This window comes from Rhododendron vialii, chromosome 5a, assembly GCF_030253575.1.
Source record: "Rhododendron vialii isolate Sample 1 chromosome 5a, ASM3025357v1".
Classification (NCBI taxonomy): domain Eukaryota; kingdom Viridiplantae; phylum Streptophyta; class Magnoliopsida; order Ericales; family Ericaceae; genus Rhododendron; species Rhododendron vialii.
In genome coordinates this window covers 20,098,254-20,112,884 of record NC_080561.1, presented here as the reverse complement: position 1 = coordinate 20,112,884, position 14,631 = coordinate 20,098,254, and the positions used below count along the sequence as shown (strand labels likewise).

The 14,631-nt window shown below is 49.7% G+C and overlaps 1 protein-coding gene across 1 annotated transcript; it reads left to right on the top strand.

Moving 5' to 3' along the window:
* Window positions 1-4,375: 4,375 nt before the first annotated feature.
* On the top strand, window positions 4,376-7,214 carry LOC131327676 (uncharacterized). The gene is made up of 6 exons (XM_058360821.1): window positions 4,376-4,466; window positions 4,559-4,897; window positions 4,955-5,113; window positions 5,198-5,323; window positions 6,858-6,909; window positions 7,030-7,214. Exons 1-6 carry the CDS (start codon window positions 4,395-4,397, stop codon window positions 7,212-7,214), a joined length of 933 nt encoding a protein of 310 aa, XP_058216804.1. The 5' UTR covers window positions 4,376-4,394.
* Window positions 7,215-14,631: the final 7,417 nt, after the last annotated feature.

The following is a 14,631-nucleotide window of genomic DNA, read 5'->3' as shown; positions in this document are numbered from 1 at the left end:
ACTTGTTGCGCTATTTGATTTGAAAAAGTTAAGGAACCAGTCCGTCATAACCATATCTGGGTTCGGGAGCTAGGTTACGAGAGGGGAAGGGTTTTATGGCACCCCTCTCGCCCAATCCGGAGATCGGTCTCTACTTAGGCATTTGCGAAAAATGTTTGTTTGCAATTCTGTTTCATTAATCAATTTTTAGCCAATTAGGGCGGGGGAACAGTTAATCGGGGATTAAAACTATAACAGTTTGCAGGATGTGATAGATAAGGCGTGGATGGGCGAGATAACAAGTAATAAATGGAATGAAATCCAAAACATCGATCAAACATCAAGACAATGCTGTGTATGACTTTGGTACGAACAAACGGCCAGCTTGTATGCGAGAATCCATCTGCATGCAAGCACACCGTCGCGCGACAATTCCATACACTCGCGCGAGTGTTGATGTCTCACCAATAGTTTGAATTTTACCCCCTTCTGGGCTCTGGAAGGACCAGTGCTCACCCAGGTGCAAACCAAGCAGTTTATATGAACTTGAAAGTAAATAATATTACAACAGATGGAAATATTTTGAAAACACAACCCCTAAACGGTGACTAAACTAAGGCCAAGGCCAAGCTGCTCATGCAAAGGCAGTCCCTGGAAATTAGAGAACCATCGCGCGAGGGAGTGAGACACGTGCGCGATTGTTCTGACTGGACTTCCAGGAATTGCTTTGCATGCTTAGGGCTCTGAGGCATGTTCCAGAGCGTCCCAAGAGCATTCCGAACCAAGTGAAGTTGTAAACTAAGCTAAACTATGATTTTTAACATGCAAAACAGTGAGCTAATACTTCAAGAAAATCAACTTGAAAGTGACTATGAACATGACAATAAACTTAAAGACCAGCATCCCTTCCCCACTTGGTCCAATCTCGTGCAGACAGAACTGTCGCGCGAGTGAGCGGGACCATCGCGCGAGGGAATGCTTGGCAACGACTCTTGAAATCTTGCTAGCTTTAGGGCCAGAACTGGTATTGATTACCAGCCTTGACCCTGCCAGCCCCCCTCAGGGGTTCGAACAGTAAGCAGAAAGGTATTATACCTTTGCTTGAGTGTCTTGGAGATGGCTTGAATGAGGTAGTGAGGCTTGGATAGTGATTATGTGGGAGAGGGAAATATGGGGTGCTTGTGTTTAAACTTCCTTCTTCTTTCTTGAAGAAATGTTGGTAACCCTTTAAGATGAAGCATGGGGGGGGTACTTATAGAAGGAGGAGTTGGTTGGTGGCTAGGCAAGGCCATGCAACCAGCCAACAAGGCCGGTCATAATTGCTTGGTAAAGAAGTGGGGTGGCAAAGGTGATGGGAGAATGGGGTAGAGGTGGTGCAAGGGGAGCCCCCCAGAATGCTGTTCAGTCGACGAAACGGGGTCATATAGGCCTGTAGCCCCCTTATCACCACGCAATCCGGGTGAAAATGATAGGTGTTGACCATCGCGCGAGACAGTGAGTCCATCGCGCGAGTGTCAAGCTACACCCCGCGAGGGTCAACAGTCAAAACTTTGACTTTGACCACCACCTGGCAAGCAAAGTATCGTGCGAGGGTTCCAGTGCCTCGCGCGACTGTAAAACTTGAGGTCCAGGTTTGGATTCAAGGGTTTTCAGGGCTAAGGATGGGTTCCACACACGCCAAAGTCAAGCCATTCCATGTTCTCAAGACTGTTTTCGACCTGATTCATCATCGGGGAAACAAGAAACCGAAAAACGAAGTAAAACGATCGGGAAATCAGATTGGGGTGTCTACAGTAGTCCCTTTTTGACGGCACGCGGAGCGCCATTGGCTGGTACGGGTAACGTCAAAGATTTCTAGACACCCATCCAATTTACCCAAAAGCCGATTCGAACGAGAAATGCAAGCAAGTATATACAAATACCGTGCACCAACGGATCGGTGAGTAGATTGATTGCTGATCCGAATTTGGACGGATAGATCGTCACTGATTTGAAATTGGACGGATGGATCGTCGCTGATTTGAAATTGGACGGATGGATCGTCGCTGATTTGAAATAAAGGTCACCTTGAAGGGAACCTAAAATCAATCGCAAGGCCCGGGTAAGACTCCTGGGCCATCATTAAAGCGATACACATGATCGGGCCTGAACCAGAGGCTGAACTTAGTGAACGGCCCAGTGGTACTGTCGCGCGAGGAAGCCCTACCATCGCGTGATGGTCTTCTGTTAGGGCCTGGGTCTGAAACCAGCCCAGACCCGGCCCATGGCTGCCTTCTTCCTTTTAATCGACGGGGACGTTCTGAAACCGCTCACAGCAGTTTCAAACTCCCCTCAACTCTATTCGCTCTCAAACTCCCCCTCTCCAAACCCTTGATTTCTTCCCAAAACCAAGTAAACCCACACGCGTACCATCATTCATGGCTGACCACGGCGTTAATCGGGGTAGCAAGGAAGTAGTTGATCGTCCGGAGGACGAGGGAAGACCAATGGTGGTCGAAACAGAGGATCGGCCGCCAGCGGGGGCTGTTGTAGATACCAGTGCAGAGGTAACGGGCGGCGGCGATGGCGAACAGGGCCGCATGCAGGAGACTGGTAGCGAAGGCGATCATCGCGCGATGCAGTCAGACCGTCGCGCGACAGAGCAGGTCGGGGCCGTGAGGGCTGGAGTCGTGCAACTGGACCCGAGCGAGGCCGTGAGTGGCTCGGTAGTTGTCGGTGGCACTTCCAAGTGTGTAGGCAGTGGAGGCGCCGAGGATGGCGGCGCCGAGCCAAGCGAGACTCCGTTGAGGGATCCGGCGAAAGGCAAGGGCGTGGCGAGCGAGGAGGACATCGCAGAGGTTCCGGAGGATGAGGTACTATTTCAGCTAGGAGCAACGTCATCGGGCCACAGACCCATCACGAGACAGGACCTCGCAGAGTTTTTGAGTGAGGAGAGACTAGCCCGGCTCCTCAAGGAGGATCCCATGATTGGGGCCGCTATTTTGGAGGCTCGAGAGGAGTGAGAGCGGGTGATAGCTGCCTCAGAGGCCGCAGCGAGGGCCGAGAGGGCAAGAGCCGCTGAGGAGGAGGCACTGAGGGATGCGGAGACCGAGGAGAGGATTGGAGCCAGGGCATGTGGGCCCAGGGTGACAGCGGTGTCTGAGGTGGAGGGTTTGACTCGCGCTCCATTTTCAGCAGAAGGATATAGGCCACCGGTTCCACACTTGTTTGTACCGTCGGGTCTTGCAGCTTACAGGCCACGACAGGCAGAGTACGACCCCGAGCTCGTTCTGAGAGACCCTGATACCCACATTTCGAGCAGCTAGGCTGAGGTAAATTTTTGATAATCCCTCATTTCCTTTTGTGACTGCAACTTTAAATATAATGCGTGTGCTCAAATACCGAGAGGTGTAGTGTAATCCTTTGAAGTAGATTCGAATAGTGACACCATAGTTTCATGTTGAATGCCATGCATGAGACATAATAACTTGAACCAACTATCTACTGCCAGGTTACCTTGATTACCTAGAACTTGAGAATGAAAACTTTACATGCTGATATATCCCCTGTTGCTTGTTTTCGTGTCTAATGCAGGAGAGAGCGAGACAGAGAGACATTCGAGGTTTTGGGGGCGCATGCAGTTCCTTGGCGTTGTACCAGGGTTTGCCTAAGAGGGTGAGGTAGTTGGTGGATGAGGCGGGCTTCGTGGAGTTCATACAGACCCTTACTCCGGCCAGAAATGACCATGCGGTCCTGGTTGCGCTTGCAGAGAGGTGGAGGGATACCACCAACACCTTCCACCTACCGCTCGGGGAGATGACGGTGACGCCTACTGACTTTGCGGCGATCACTGGTTTGAGGGTTGGAGGTGACCCTATCCCGTTTTGACTCGGGCATTCAGGAGGACGAGGCGGCCCTGGAATGGTTCTTGGGAGAGGTGCCCAAGGTTGAAGAGGGGATGGCGAGATATGGACAGTTCACCCGGTACCTTGCAAAGGAGGTGGCGACCGAGCAGGAGGCAGAGCAGATGGCCCGAGCGTACTTGTTGTACCTCTTTGGTGCCACCCTGTACCCGAATAGGCGTAGCAAGGTTCACCTATCGTACTTGCCTGCATTGAGAGACCTGAGGACAGCCTCACGCTTTGACTGGGGAGGAGTTGCACTTGGCGCAGCTTATGGCTTTATGGGGGACTCATCGAGGACTGAGATGAGCACTGCTAGATACTGGCGGATTTGGGAGTAAAGCACATTTCCAATATACACTTATCTGTTTGAATACATAAGCTGCTCAAAAATATTCCTGCATTGTACTAACGATTTGAACCTTGATAACTGTGCAGCTCTGGGCCTATGAGGTTTTGAACATGTGCTGTCCAGTGACGAAGAGCCTAGACTTGGGGATCCTCCCGTGTGCTCATATCTGGAGCAAGAAGAACATGGGAGAGAAAAGAGGGAGAGGTGACCTGAACGGCTTCAGGATATACCTAGACGAGCTCCGTCCCTCACAGGTATGACATGACTTTATCAAATAGAAATATGCATCCCTTTTTATTGCTTTAATGTTGTCGCTGACCGACGCTTGCATTGTTTGCTTGTGCAGGTAGAGTGGGATCCTTGGAGAGTGGCAGAGCCAGAGCCTGAATACCTGGCCAGGAGCAGGGTTGTGACAGCGAGCAGAGTGATGCTGGAGTCGGCCTTTGGTTGGCAGTGGTACCTGGGCGACCGAGTGACACGCCAATCACTTGGCCATGCAAGGTTCCAGGTGCCCGGACCGCTTCCACCACGGGCCTCACACACAGGGGAGTACACACTGGCCGAGTTAGAGATCTTCACGCGGCTCGACACCGACTTGACATGCTACCTGCGTCTCGGCATGGACTATGCAATTTACCAGAGAGAGCGCTTGGCAGGGCCGCTGAGAGTGCGAGAGTTTAGGGAGGTCCGGCGTCAGGCCCGCGGAGCTGCTGAGGAGAGGAGAGCCATCACTATGAGGCAGAGCAGTGGTGAGAGTCGCGCGAGACGGGGTCCGAGCGGACTTGTGAGAGGTGGGCCACCAGAGTTGACGTGGCAGATAGCAGTGGTGGACTTTCAGGGCAATCCAGCTGAGCTACACCTAGTCCCTGCCAGAGTTGAGCCAGCGCCCGTCACCGTGCCGGTAAGTCATTGTAGCCTTCATTATTGTACTTCGATAAAATCTTGAGACATTGCTCCATTACTCATGTTCAAATTATTCTTACAGGTGCCCAATGAGTGGGTGAACGAGGCTGTTCGGCGCATGCTCGCACTGGAGAACGTGAAAAGGCGGGCGGCAAGTGGCCTGCCTTTGGACTTGCGCTACCCTCCACCGGCAGCTCAGAGATCTCAGGTATGTACCCTAGAAAAATGATACATCCCTGCATTCGATACTTGACATATGCATGCATTGCTCGATACATAGTATACTATAATTGCCGTCAACTTTGAAATTGATTGTGGTGCTTGCAAACATATAATACATAGAATGTATACTAAATGTGCAAAAATTCACAATGCAGACACAGGGACGGGCGGCTCCTAGGAGGAAAAGCGCAAGAGAGCCTCCACAAAAGAAGCTAGTAACTAGGACTCCCGCTCCTCCACCTACTACTAGACCACAGACGCAGGGCATACAGCCACCAGTTGCGAGTGAGGAGGCGGCCCGAGAGGCCGTGGCGTGCGCTGAGGAGAGGTATCAACTGAAGATGCGCCAAAGGCCCTCGCAAGATGAGCCAGTCCGCAAGAAGCGGCTGATCCTGCCCGAGGATTTCGAGGAAGAAGGGGAAGAGGAGGAAGAGGAAGAAGAAGAAGACGAGGAGGCGCCTGATAGCAGTGGTTCAGACGACTCAGCGGACGATCCTGGCTTTAGACAGGATCCTAGAGAGAGGGACGACGACGACGACGACGGAGATGGTGACTGGTTCGGAGAGGACTGAGGGTCATTGAGGAGCCTCATTTCACTTTCCGCATTCTTGATTTTTGCTTTTGGGCCTGCGCGACTGCGTAGATAGATTGAAGGCTGGGGTGCCTTAGTTGATACTTGATACATGTTTTTGGGGCCTGTGTGCCTTTTTTTTTGACTTGATGGGCGAGTGTGCCCGAGTTGACATGATGACTTTTGACCGGCCGAAGCGTTGTACGCACAGTAGTCTTCTTTATTTTGACATGGATAGATCATGGCCTAGCTATAAAATTTGCATTTTCGGTTTATTTAACTCTTGCAATGAATTAGAGTAAATAAGCGTTTGCCACTAATACCATGCTTGCATTGATAACGTACTGAGACTGCTCACAAACGCACGCATACGCACAGACAGAACTAGCTCAGAAAGAAAATAAGAATATACCTAAGGATACGGCAAGGACACGAGGATACGAGGGAATGAAATATTGGACATTTACAAGTCAAAACCCAAAATACCCTACCCCGCATGAAAATAATGCTTCCGTAAAGTCATGTATATGCAAAATGACCTACGAAAGCTGACGAAATCGAGAAACGCATCCCGAAACACAAAATTGCCCCAAAAACCTTACGAAGGACACAAAACGGACACAAGATGGAAAAACATGACTCTATTATGTCCCGGACTGAAACCGACACCTCCATGCAGTCATATTAGATCACCATGACCTGTACGGCCTGAGAGAAAAGGGCACGAACCTTCGGACCGAGTTTCGAACTCCCGAAATGCTCATTTGGTCTTGAAACGGGCCACCGAGGGTTCAAAAACCTCGTTAAACGCAATATCTCGAACTTGACGCTTGGATGTAGTTGCACACGCTCATAGTGACTTGCCGGAACCATAAAAGTTGCAAAAGAACCCTTGGAACGGGAAGTGACCAAAATTGGACAGTAGCTGGTGCAATCTGTCAAAATGCAGGCTGAACCACCGCGCGAGACATGGAGTCCATCACGCGATGAAGTGGATGTTGGTAACTCGCGCGATGGAATGGGACCACTGCGCAATGGTCGGCCCGTGCCAGGCCACCCCTCTTTGACCATTTCAGATTTTTAGGACGACCCAGCGTTGTCATCACCCTTTAACTGCTCAGAGTACTTCAGGGGACAGTGCAGAGATGCCCTGACTCTGGAGAAGAGGATGCCACGTTGTATGGATGTTTGCCCTGAGAAAGGAGGACACCTCGTGTATTCTGTCTATAAAATGGGAAATGCCCTGCTAATGAAAAGCATTTCTCCCACAGTTCGAGAATCTCACAAGAAGCAGAATGGCAAATAACCTTCTGGCCTTGATTAGCCCGTGGCTTTCGGCCTTTGTTGCTGGAGATTGGCTATCATTCCGGCTTCACGGGTTGGCCGCATTCACTTTCCTCCGCAACGTGAGGGTTCGTCCTGAATTTCCGAGGGCAGCCCTACAATTCTGGGACCCAGAGGTCCACGTGTTCAGATTTGGGGTTAACGAGCTGTGCCCAACCGTGGAGGAATTCCAAGCATACCTCCAGTGGGTTGCCTCGAGCGTGATAGTCGTGCCACCTTATAGGAAAAACATGCCAAAACTCCTACAGTCAAGTCTTGATATTACCAGGGGAGCGGCCGAAAGTTTTCTAACTGGAGGGCAAGTCAACATCATGCGCCTAATGGAGTGGTATGGGCCAGAGGGGGACGTAGAGGATATGGCCGTGTAGGCTCGGCGCCGATTCGCTTTGGCCATCAGCGTGCTAGCCGCTTATTTGCTGGTATCTCCAAATGGGCAAGTCAACCCCATGTTAGTGAGCGTTGCAGCTCAAATGGGTGCCCGAAGAAATGTGGTGCCACTGGTTCTGGCAGAGACACTCATAGGTTTGGATTTGGTTTTTACCGGCCAAACAAACATGTTCGGTGGTAGCCCACTCCTACTGCAGGTTAATCCTCACTCAGCTCACCTTTTTCCAGTTTTCTCACGTTCTGCTTTTACCTCATCTCTCAGCTAAGGTTATATCAAAGCTTCTCACTTGTCTTTCCTCTCAAGTTTTATATGACTTCTCACTTGTTTTTCCACTCATGCAGCTCTGGCTATCTGACAAATTGGGATTGCTTACAGCACCGGAAGCAAATTGGCCTCATCTGCCTGGTCGAATGCATCAGCGGAGCATGATCTATTCGGAAATGCCTATGCATCAATGGTGCACATTTATGAGAAAAATGTTGCCGAACGAAATCATATGGCGGCACGAAGCCTTAAACATTCCAGACATGGCCTTGAGTTCTGCAGGTTTCGAGAGGGTAGTGATAGCTGGACTGACCGTTTTCACATTCTATATCCCCGGACGCATCCTTCGTCAGTTAGGAATGAGCCAAGGGCTCCACCGAGCTGGGATTGAAGACTTCCAAATCCCTGCTTTCATTGCCCGAAATCTGAGAGGATATGAGCACAACTGGGGCCTAAGGCAACTTGGGGGAGCTGACCCAGCCTTCAGCACAGAACTTACGCACCGATATCAATTATGGCTAAGAAGAGAAATCACAAGCAGGCAAAACAACGACTGACTCCTGACGGACCCTGATGATCTAGAATAAACCATGAGCCTGTTAAGGCCTCAAGCACTTTATTCTGTTTTTTATGCTTAACTCTTTTTAAGACCTCTCAGCCTGTGTAATAGAAGTTATAATTTGAATAAAAATGAAAGTCTGAGAGTTTTCCCCTTTTGATTCAAGTGTTGAACTGCTGCGTCGCCCAAGTATCGAGTCAACTTCTGGTAATAGGAAACCGTGGATCAAGTTGATGGATTGCGGCCGAATCTCACAGAGAGATTGCCTACGTATCCCTTTTCAGGGAATCAGGTCAGCACGTAGTTCAGGCTAAGGTTCACTCGAGTATTTTACCTCACCTTTTACGTTCTAAATTTTGCCTAGTGCCGCCACTTCGGATTTTCAGCCTAGCGAGCTTTGAATGATGCCTATTTATTTTTGCCTAAACCGCCTTCTCAGGTTTTCGGTCTAGCAGGCTTGCTCTAATTTTTGCTTGGAACCGCCCACCCTTGTGGTTTTCGGCCCAACGCGCTTCTCTCAGGGATAGTATCGTTTGAGTTGATCCAGGTTAACTAGAGAATTGAATTCGTTGCTGTCAAGATCAATGAGCTGAGCCGCTCCCCCAGAAAAGATGGTTTTGATGATGTAAGGTCCGGAACGCTTAGGTCGGAATTTGCCGCGGGGGTCAAAAACTGGCGCTCGAATCTCTTTCGTGACCATGTCTCCTTCGACCAAGTCTCTAGACTTCACTTTTTTGTTGAATGCCCTGGCGATTCTCCGCTGATACCCTTGAACATGATACAGGGCCCGAAGCCTCCTTTCGTCAAAAAGCATGAGTTCAACAAATCTCCCACTGAGCCATTCAGATTCCGAAAGTTCCGATTCCACCATGATCCTCAAAGATGTCACCTCAAGCTTTACAGGGAGGACTGCTTCCATTTCGTAGACCAAGGAATAGGGGGTTGCCCCTGTTGACGTTCGGATCGACGTCCGATAACCCCAAAGAGCTAAAGGCAGTTGCTCATGCCAGTCCCTGGCGGACTCCGCAGACTTCTTGATGATTGTCTCGACATTCTTGTTGGCCGCTTCAATTGCTCCATTTGTTTGAAGGCGATAGATCGTTGAATGATGGATTTGGATCTTCAATTCTTCGAAGAGCTCCAGGACCCTGCCTTTGAAATGACTCCCATTGTCTAATACGAACGCTTGCGGAACCCCATACCGGTAGATGATGTTTTTCTTGATGAAATGAGCGACTTGAACCGCAATCAGGGTTTTATAAGATTCGGCCTCCACCCATTTGGTAAAATAATCTATCGCCACGAGGATAAACCTTTGACCATTCGAAGCAGACGGTCTGACCATGCCGATGACGCCAATACCCCATACAGAGAAAGGCCAAGGCGAAGCCATGCCAAACAGGTTAGAGGGTGGAACATGCATTAGATTAGCATGAATTTGGCATTTGTGACATCGCCGCACGTAATCCACACACTGAGATTCCATAGTAGACCAGAAATAACCTTGGCGCAAGATCTTTCTAGCGAGCATGATGCCGCTCATATGAGGGCCACAGACCCCCTCGTGGATTTCCTCCATGATTCTGATAGCCTCGGTTCGGTTGACACAGAGCTTGTGCATTCCGCAATGGGATCTCTTATATAACTTTCCTCCACAAATGATGTACTGGGCAGCTATCCTCCGCAACGCAGTCTGATCCTTTTTGGAGGCCTCGGCCGGATACAAACCACTCTCGACGAAATTCCATATATCGTGGTACCAGGGTAGGCCATCATCAACATCATTGATGGCGTTGACATATTGATAAGCGGGGCAGTCCCGCTGTTCAATTAAGACTGGGCGAAGTTTGACTCCCAAGGGTAGTTCGACCATGGAAGCCAAAGTCGCAAGCGCGTCGGCAAACCGGTTCTTCAAACGGGTGACGTGGGTGAAGGTCACTTTGTTGAAGCGAGGAATTAGCCCCTCCAAATTCTGATGGTAAGGCTTCAACCCCTCTTCACGCACCTTCCAGTCCCCATTGGTTTGAGATACAACGAGATTAGAGTCCCCGATGACTTCGAGCCTTTCTACACCGAGCGTGAGTGCTGCCTCCATACCCACGATACAGGCCTCATATTCAGCTTGGTTGTTTGTAACATCGAAGTTAAGCTTGAATGCAAGCGGAATGTGAGAACCATCAGGGGTGACTAGCAAAACCTTGATCCCAAATCCTTTCTGATTGGCCGCCCCATCGAAGTAAAGAGTCCAAACGTCTTCAACAACCGTTAGCACTTCCTCATCTGGGAACACAAAATCTGCATCTTCCGGTCCATCCACAGGGTGATCAGCCAAAAACTCAGCAATGGCTCGTCCCTTCACCGACTTTCTCGTGACGTATTCGAGATCGAATTCTGCCAAGAGGAGCAACCAACGTGCTAACTTACCAGTGAGAGCTGGTTTCTCAAACAGATACTTGAGTGGATCCATTAGAGAAATCAACTTCACTGGGTAAGCCAGCATGTAGTGTCTCAACTTCTTAGAGGCCCAAACCAAAGCCCAGCACGTTTTTTCCAAGGCGGTGTAGCGCTCTTCAGACCCAACCATTTTCTTACTTAAGTAGTAAACGGCCTTCTCAACTCCCTGGTCCCCCTCTTGAGCTAGCAAGCATCCCATGGATGTAGAACTCACAGATAAGTATAGAATCAAGGGCTTTCCAGGCACTGGTGGCATCAAGACAGGCGGGTTTTGCAGATAGCTCTGAATGGACATGAAGGCCGCCTGACATCTGTCCGACCATACAAAAGGGGTATCCTTCTTGAGTAGACGAAACATCGGCTCGCAAGTTAAGGTTAATTTAGCGATGAATCTGCTGATGAACTAAACCTTTCCCAAAAAGCTTCGCACTCCCTTTTCAGTCTCTGGTGGCTTCATTTCAAGCACCGCTTTGATCTTTGATGGATCGACCTCAATCCCACGCGAAGTGGTCATGAAACCGAGCATCTTGCCTGCCGTGACCCCGAAAGTGCATTTCTGTGGATTGAGACGCATGCGGAACTTTCGGAGCCTCTCGAAAAACTTCCTCAATACAGGAACGTGCCCCTCCCGAGTTTTTGATTTAGCAATCATGTCGTCCACGTAGACCTCAACCTCTTTGTGCATCATGTCGTGCAGAATGGTCGTAGCAGCTCTCTGGTAGGTAGGACCGGCATTCTTCAAACCAAACGGCATGACCAAGTAACAATAATTCCCCCATTCAGTGATGAAAGTCGTCTTCTCACGGTCTTCCGGCGCCATAAGAATCTGGTTATATCCGGAGAAACCATCCATGAACGAAAGCAGGGCGTGGCCCGCCGTATTGTCGACCAGTACATCGATATGTGGCAAGGGAAAATCGTCCTTTGGGCTTGCCTTGTTCAAATCCCTGAAATCCACGCACACTCGAATTTGTCCATTCTTTTTAGGAACTGGGACAATGTTGGCAACCCAGGTGGGGTATTGAGCAACCATAAGAAAACCGGCGTCGATCTGCTTAGTGACCTCCTCCTTGATCTTCTGCACCCAATCCGGCCTCATTCGCCTCAATTTCTGCTTCACGGGTTTGGCATTTGGTAGTAAGGGGATTCGATGCTCCACTATTTCTGGGTCGATGCCGGGCATGTCTTGATGGGACCACGCAAAAATGTCATTGAATTCTGATAGCAGTTCTTTGAAATCATGATGTTCCTCTGGAGATAAAGTGGAGCCCACCTGAACCATTCGGGGATCGTGCTCATCTTTCAAGTTTATTAAAACTATCTCTTCTTTTAACGGCTGAGCATGCCTTTCATCTTCCCTTTCGATGAGGGCACAGATTTCCTTGGGAATGTCCCCATCGAAATCCATCCCTTCATCGTCAGGGTCGACACAGTTTATGTAAAGATCATTCAAGTAGTCAGAAGAGGATTCCTTCATTTCAGAAGACCCTGCAGGGTCGCCAAGTATAAGGGAATCAAACTCAAAGTAAAAGTCATGACGTGGAGGGCCGAGAGGCACAAACTCCGACTCAGAGCTAGACTTAGACTCAGACGACTCAACAGACTCAGTGTCAGACTCTGATACATCATCAATGCAAGTAAGGCGTGGTTTGAAAATGCAATTTTTGAGGCTACCCTTGGCTTCTGTGATGAGGGAGATAGGATCCTTGAGATCATCGGACCCGAGCATGAACACCTCGGCCTCTTCAGCTTCCTTGGCCAAACCCACTTGAGAGAACTCATAAAACAACTGCTCCAAGCTTCCCTGATCGAAAGACATCAGCCAATCAGTCTTCAGCTTGGGCTGGCTAAGCTTCCTTTTGAACCCTGCCCTTGTTGGTTCTTCATCACTAGAGGACCAAGTGTCATCAGCAAAAACCTCAAACCCAGGCAGCAACTCCCCAGTGACTGAATCGACGAAAGGCTCAGGCTGCCCGGTGTAGACATCATTCCCCACCTCGCGCACAAAGTAGCTGTTGGGTTCACCATAGAGAGATCGAGGTTTTCCCGTGCATTTCCTTCTTTTGGCATATCCTTGGTAGAGGAGGAGTACCCCAGACCAAAGCGGCCCTCGCAAGAAGGAAAGGCAGGGAACTCCGGGATCCCTTGTTGGTGAATCCTAAGACCAAGACCAGGTAGATAGGACATCCTCCTCATGATGTCTAAAGCAACAGAGCTTATGATGAAGTCCCCATCCACATTGATGGCCAAAACCGAACCAGAAGTATCAAAAGAGAAACCCTCGAGATCAACATCTTCGTCGCCATGCGCAATCCCCAAAACAGGTGTGCCATCTTCCTTAAGCGAGTGAATGCCCGAGTCCCTGCAGATAGTCAAAGTACCGGTAAGGAGCCCTAACATAACCTTTTGGTGGAGTGTAGACAGTACAGCCATGATGTCAGATCTGTGAAGCCACGGCCTTCCTAGCAGGAGATTGAAGGTGGCAGGGATATCGACTACATGGAACTCGACATCCATCTCAAAACCCTTAGCATCAAGCTTAAGCACAAGCGTGCCCTCGACCACGCGACGAGTGCTGTCGTATGCCTTGACAGCTAGGGTGGAAGGTGCAAAGTCCTTCTTGGCTAACCCCAAATGGTAAGCCACTCTCAATGGGCAAACATTGATCGCCGATCCATTATCGATAAGAACAGTTGGAATCCAAAGCCCTTTACATTTAACAGTGATGTGCAAGGGGCGATTGTGATCAACCCCTTCGATCGGTAGATCCTTGTCAATAAAGACCACGGTGTGCTTAGAAGTAGGTGGGAGGATTATAGATATCATTGCTTCAGGTGTGACATCCGGTTGAATCTCAAGACGAGAGAGTGTGTGGCAGAACTTTCGACGATGCTCGCGGGAGGAACAGATTAGTCCCCAGAGTGATATAGCAGCAGGAATCCGTTCCAGTTGCCTCTGAATCATGTCATCATTCGGGGAGCTTGGAGGTACCTCAAATGGTGCAGACCTTGAGAAAGCAGAAGGTTCGTTCCTTTGGTTAGAAGAATTGGACGAGCTCCTGGCCTGTAGATTGGCAGGCTGAAAAATTCGTCCACTCCTCGTAACGTTGAGAACGTTCTCTAGAGAGGGCACCACTTGAGGGTCTTGACTGTCATCCTAAAGGTCAGCAGGCACTTCCCCCAATTTGCGTTTCCCTTTGTCAGAGGGCGGCGGGGCTACAGGTACTTCCATGCCCAAGCTTAGGTCTTCAGCCAAATCGTTCAACAACAGCGACTCCCAGAAGTCTGGATCCTTAACAGCTACAGCCTCTCCGATAGGCTCCGTATTAGCAACAAACGGGACGTCCCAGAGTCCCCCATCGGCAAAAGAGCGGTTGACAGTCCAAACCTCGGACCCAACTTGGATATTAACCACATCATCAACGTCCCAGAGGTCAGCCGGCGGAACAAGGTCTGTAACCATAACGCTGCAATCCTCCTCGGTAAGATAGGGCGGAGTGGGGCACGAGAGTTCCTCATTAACGATGTAAAATGTAGGGTCATACTCAATGTCAGTTACAGAGTCAACCAGCCTGTCGAGAGTAGAAGGGAGAAAGCATTCCTCCAAGACACGAGTTTCTTCCTGAATGAGACCATCTTCTATAAACTGAATCTCATGATTGGGAAGAGCATATCCTTGAAGAGGATTAGGGTCAAACTCCAACGGAAATTGCCA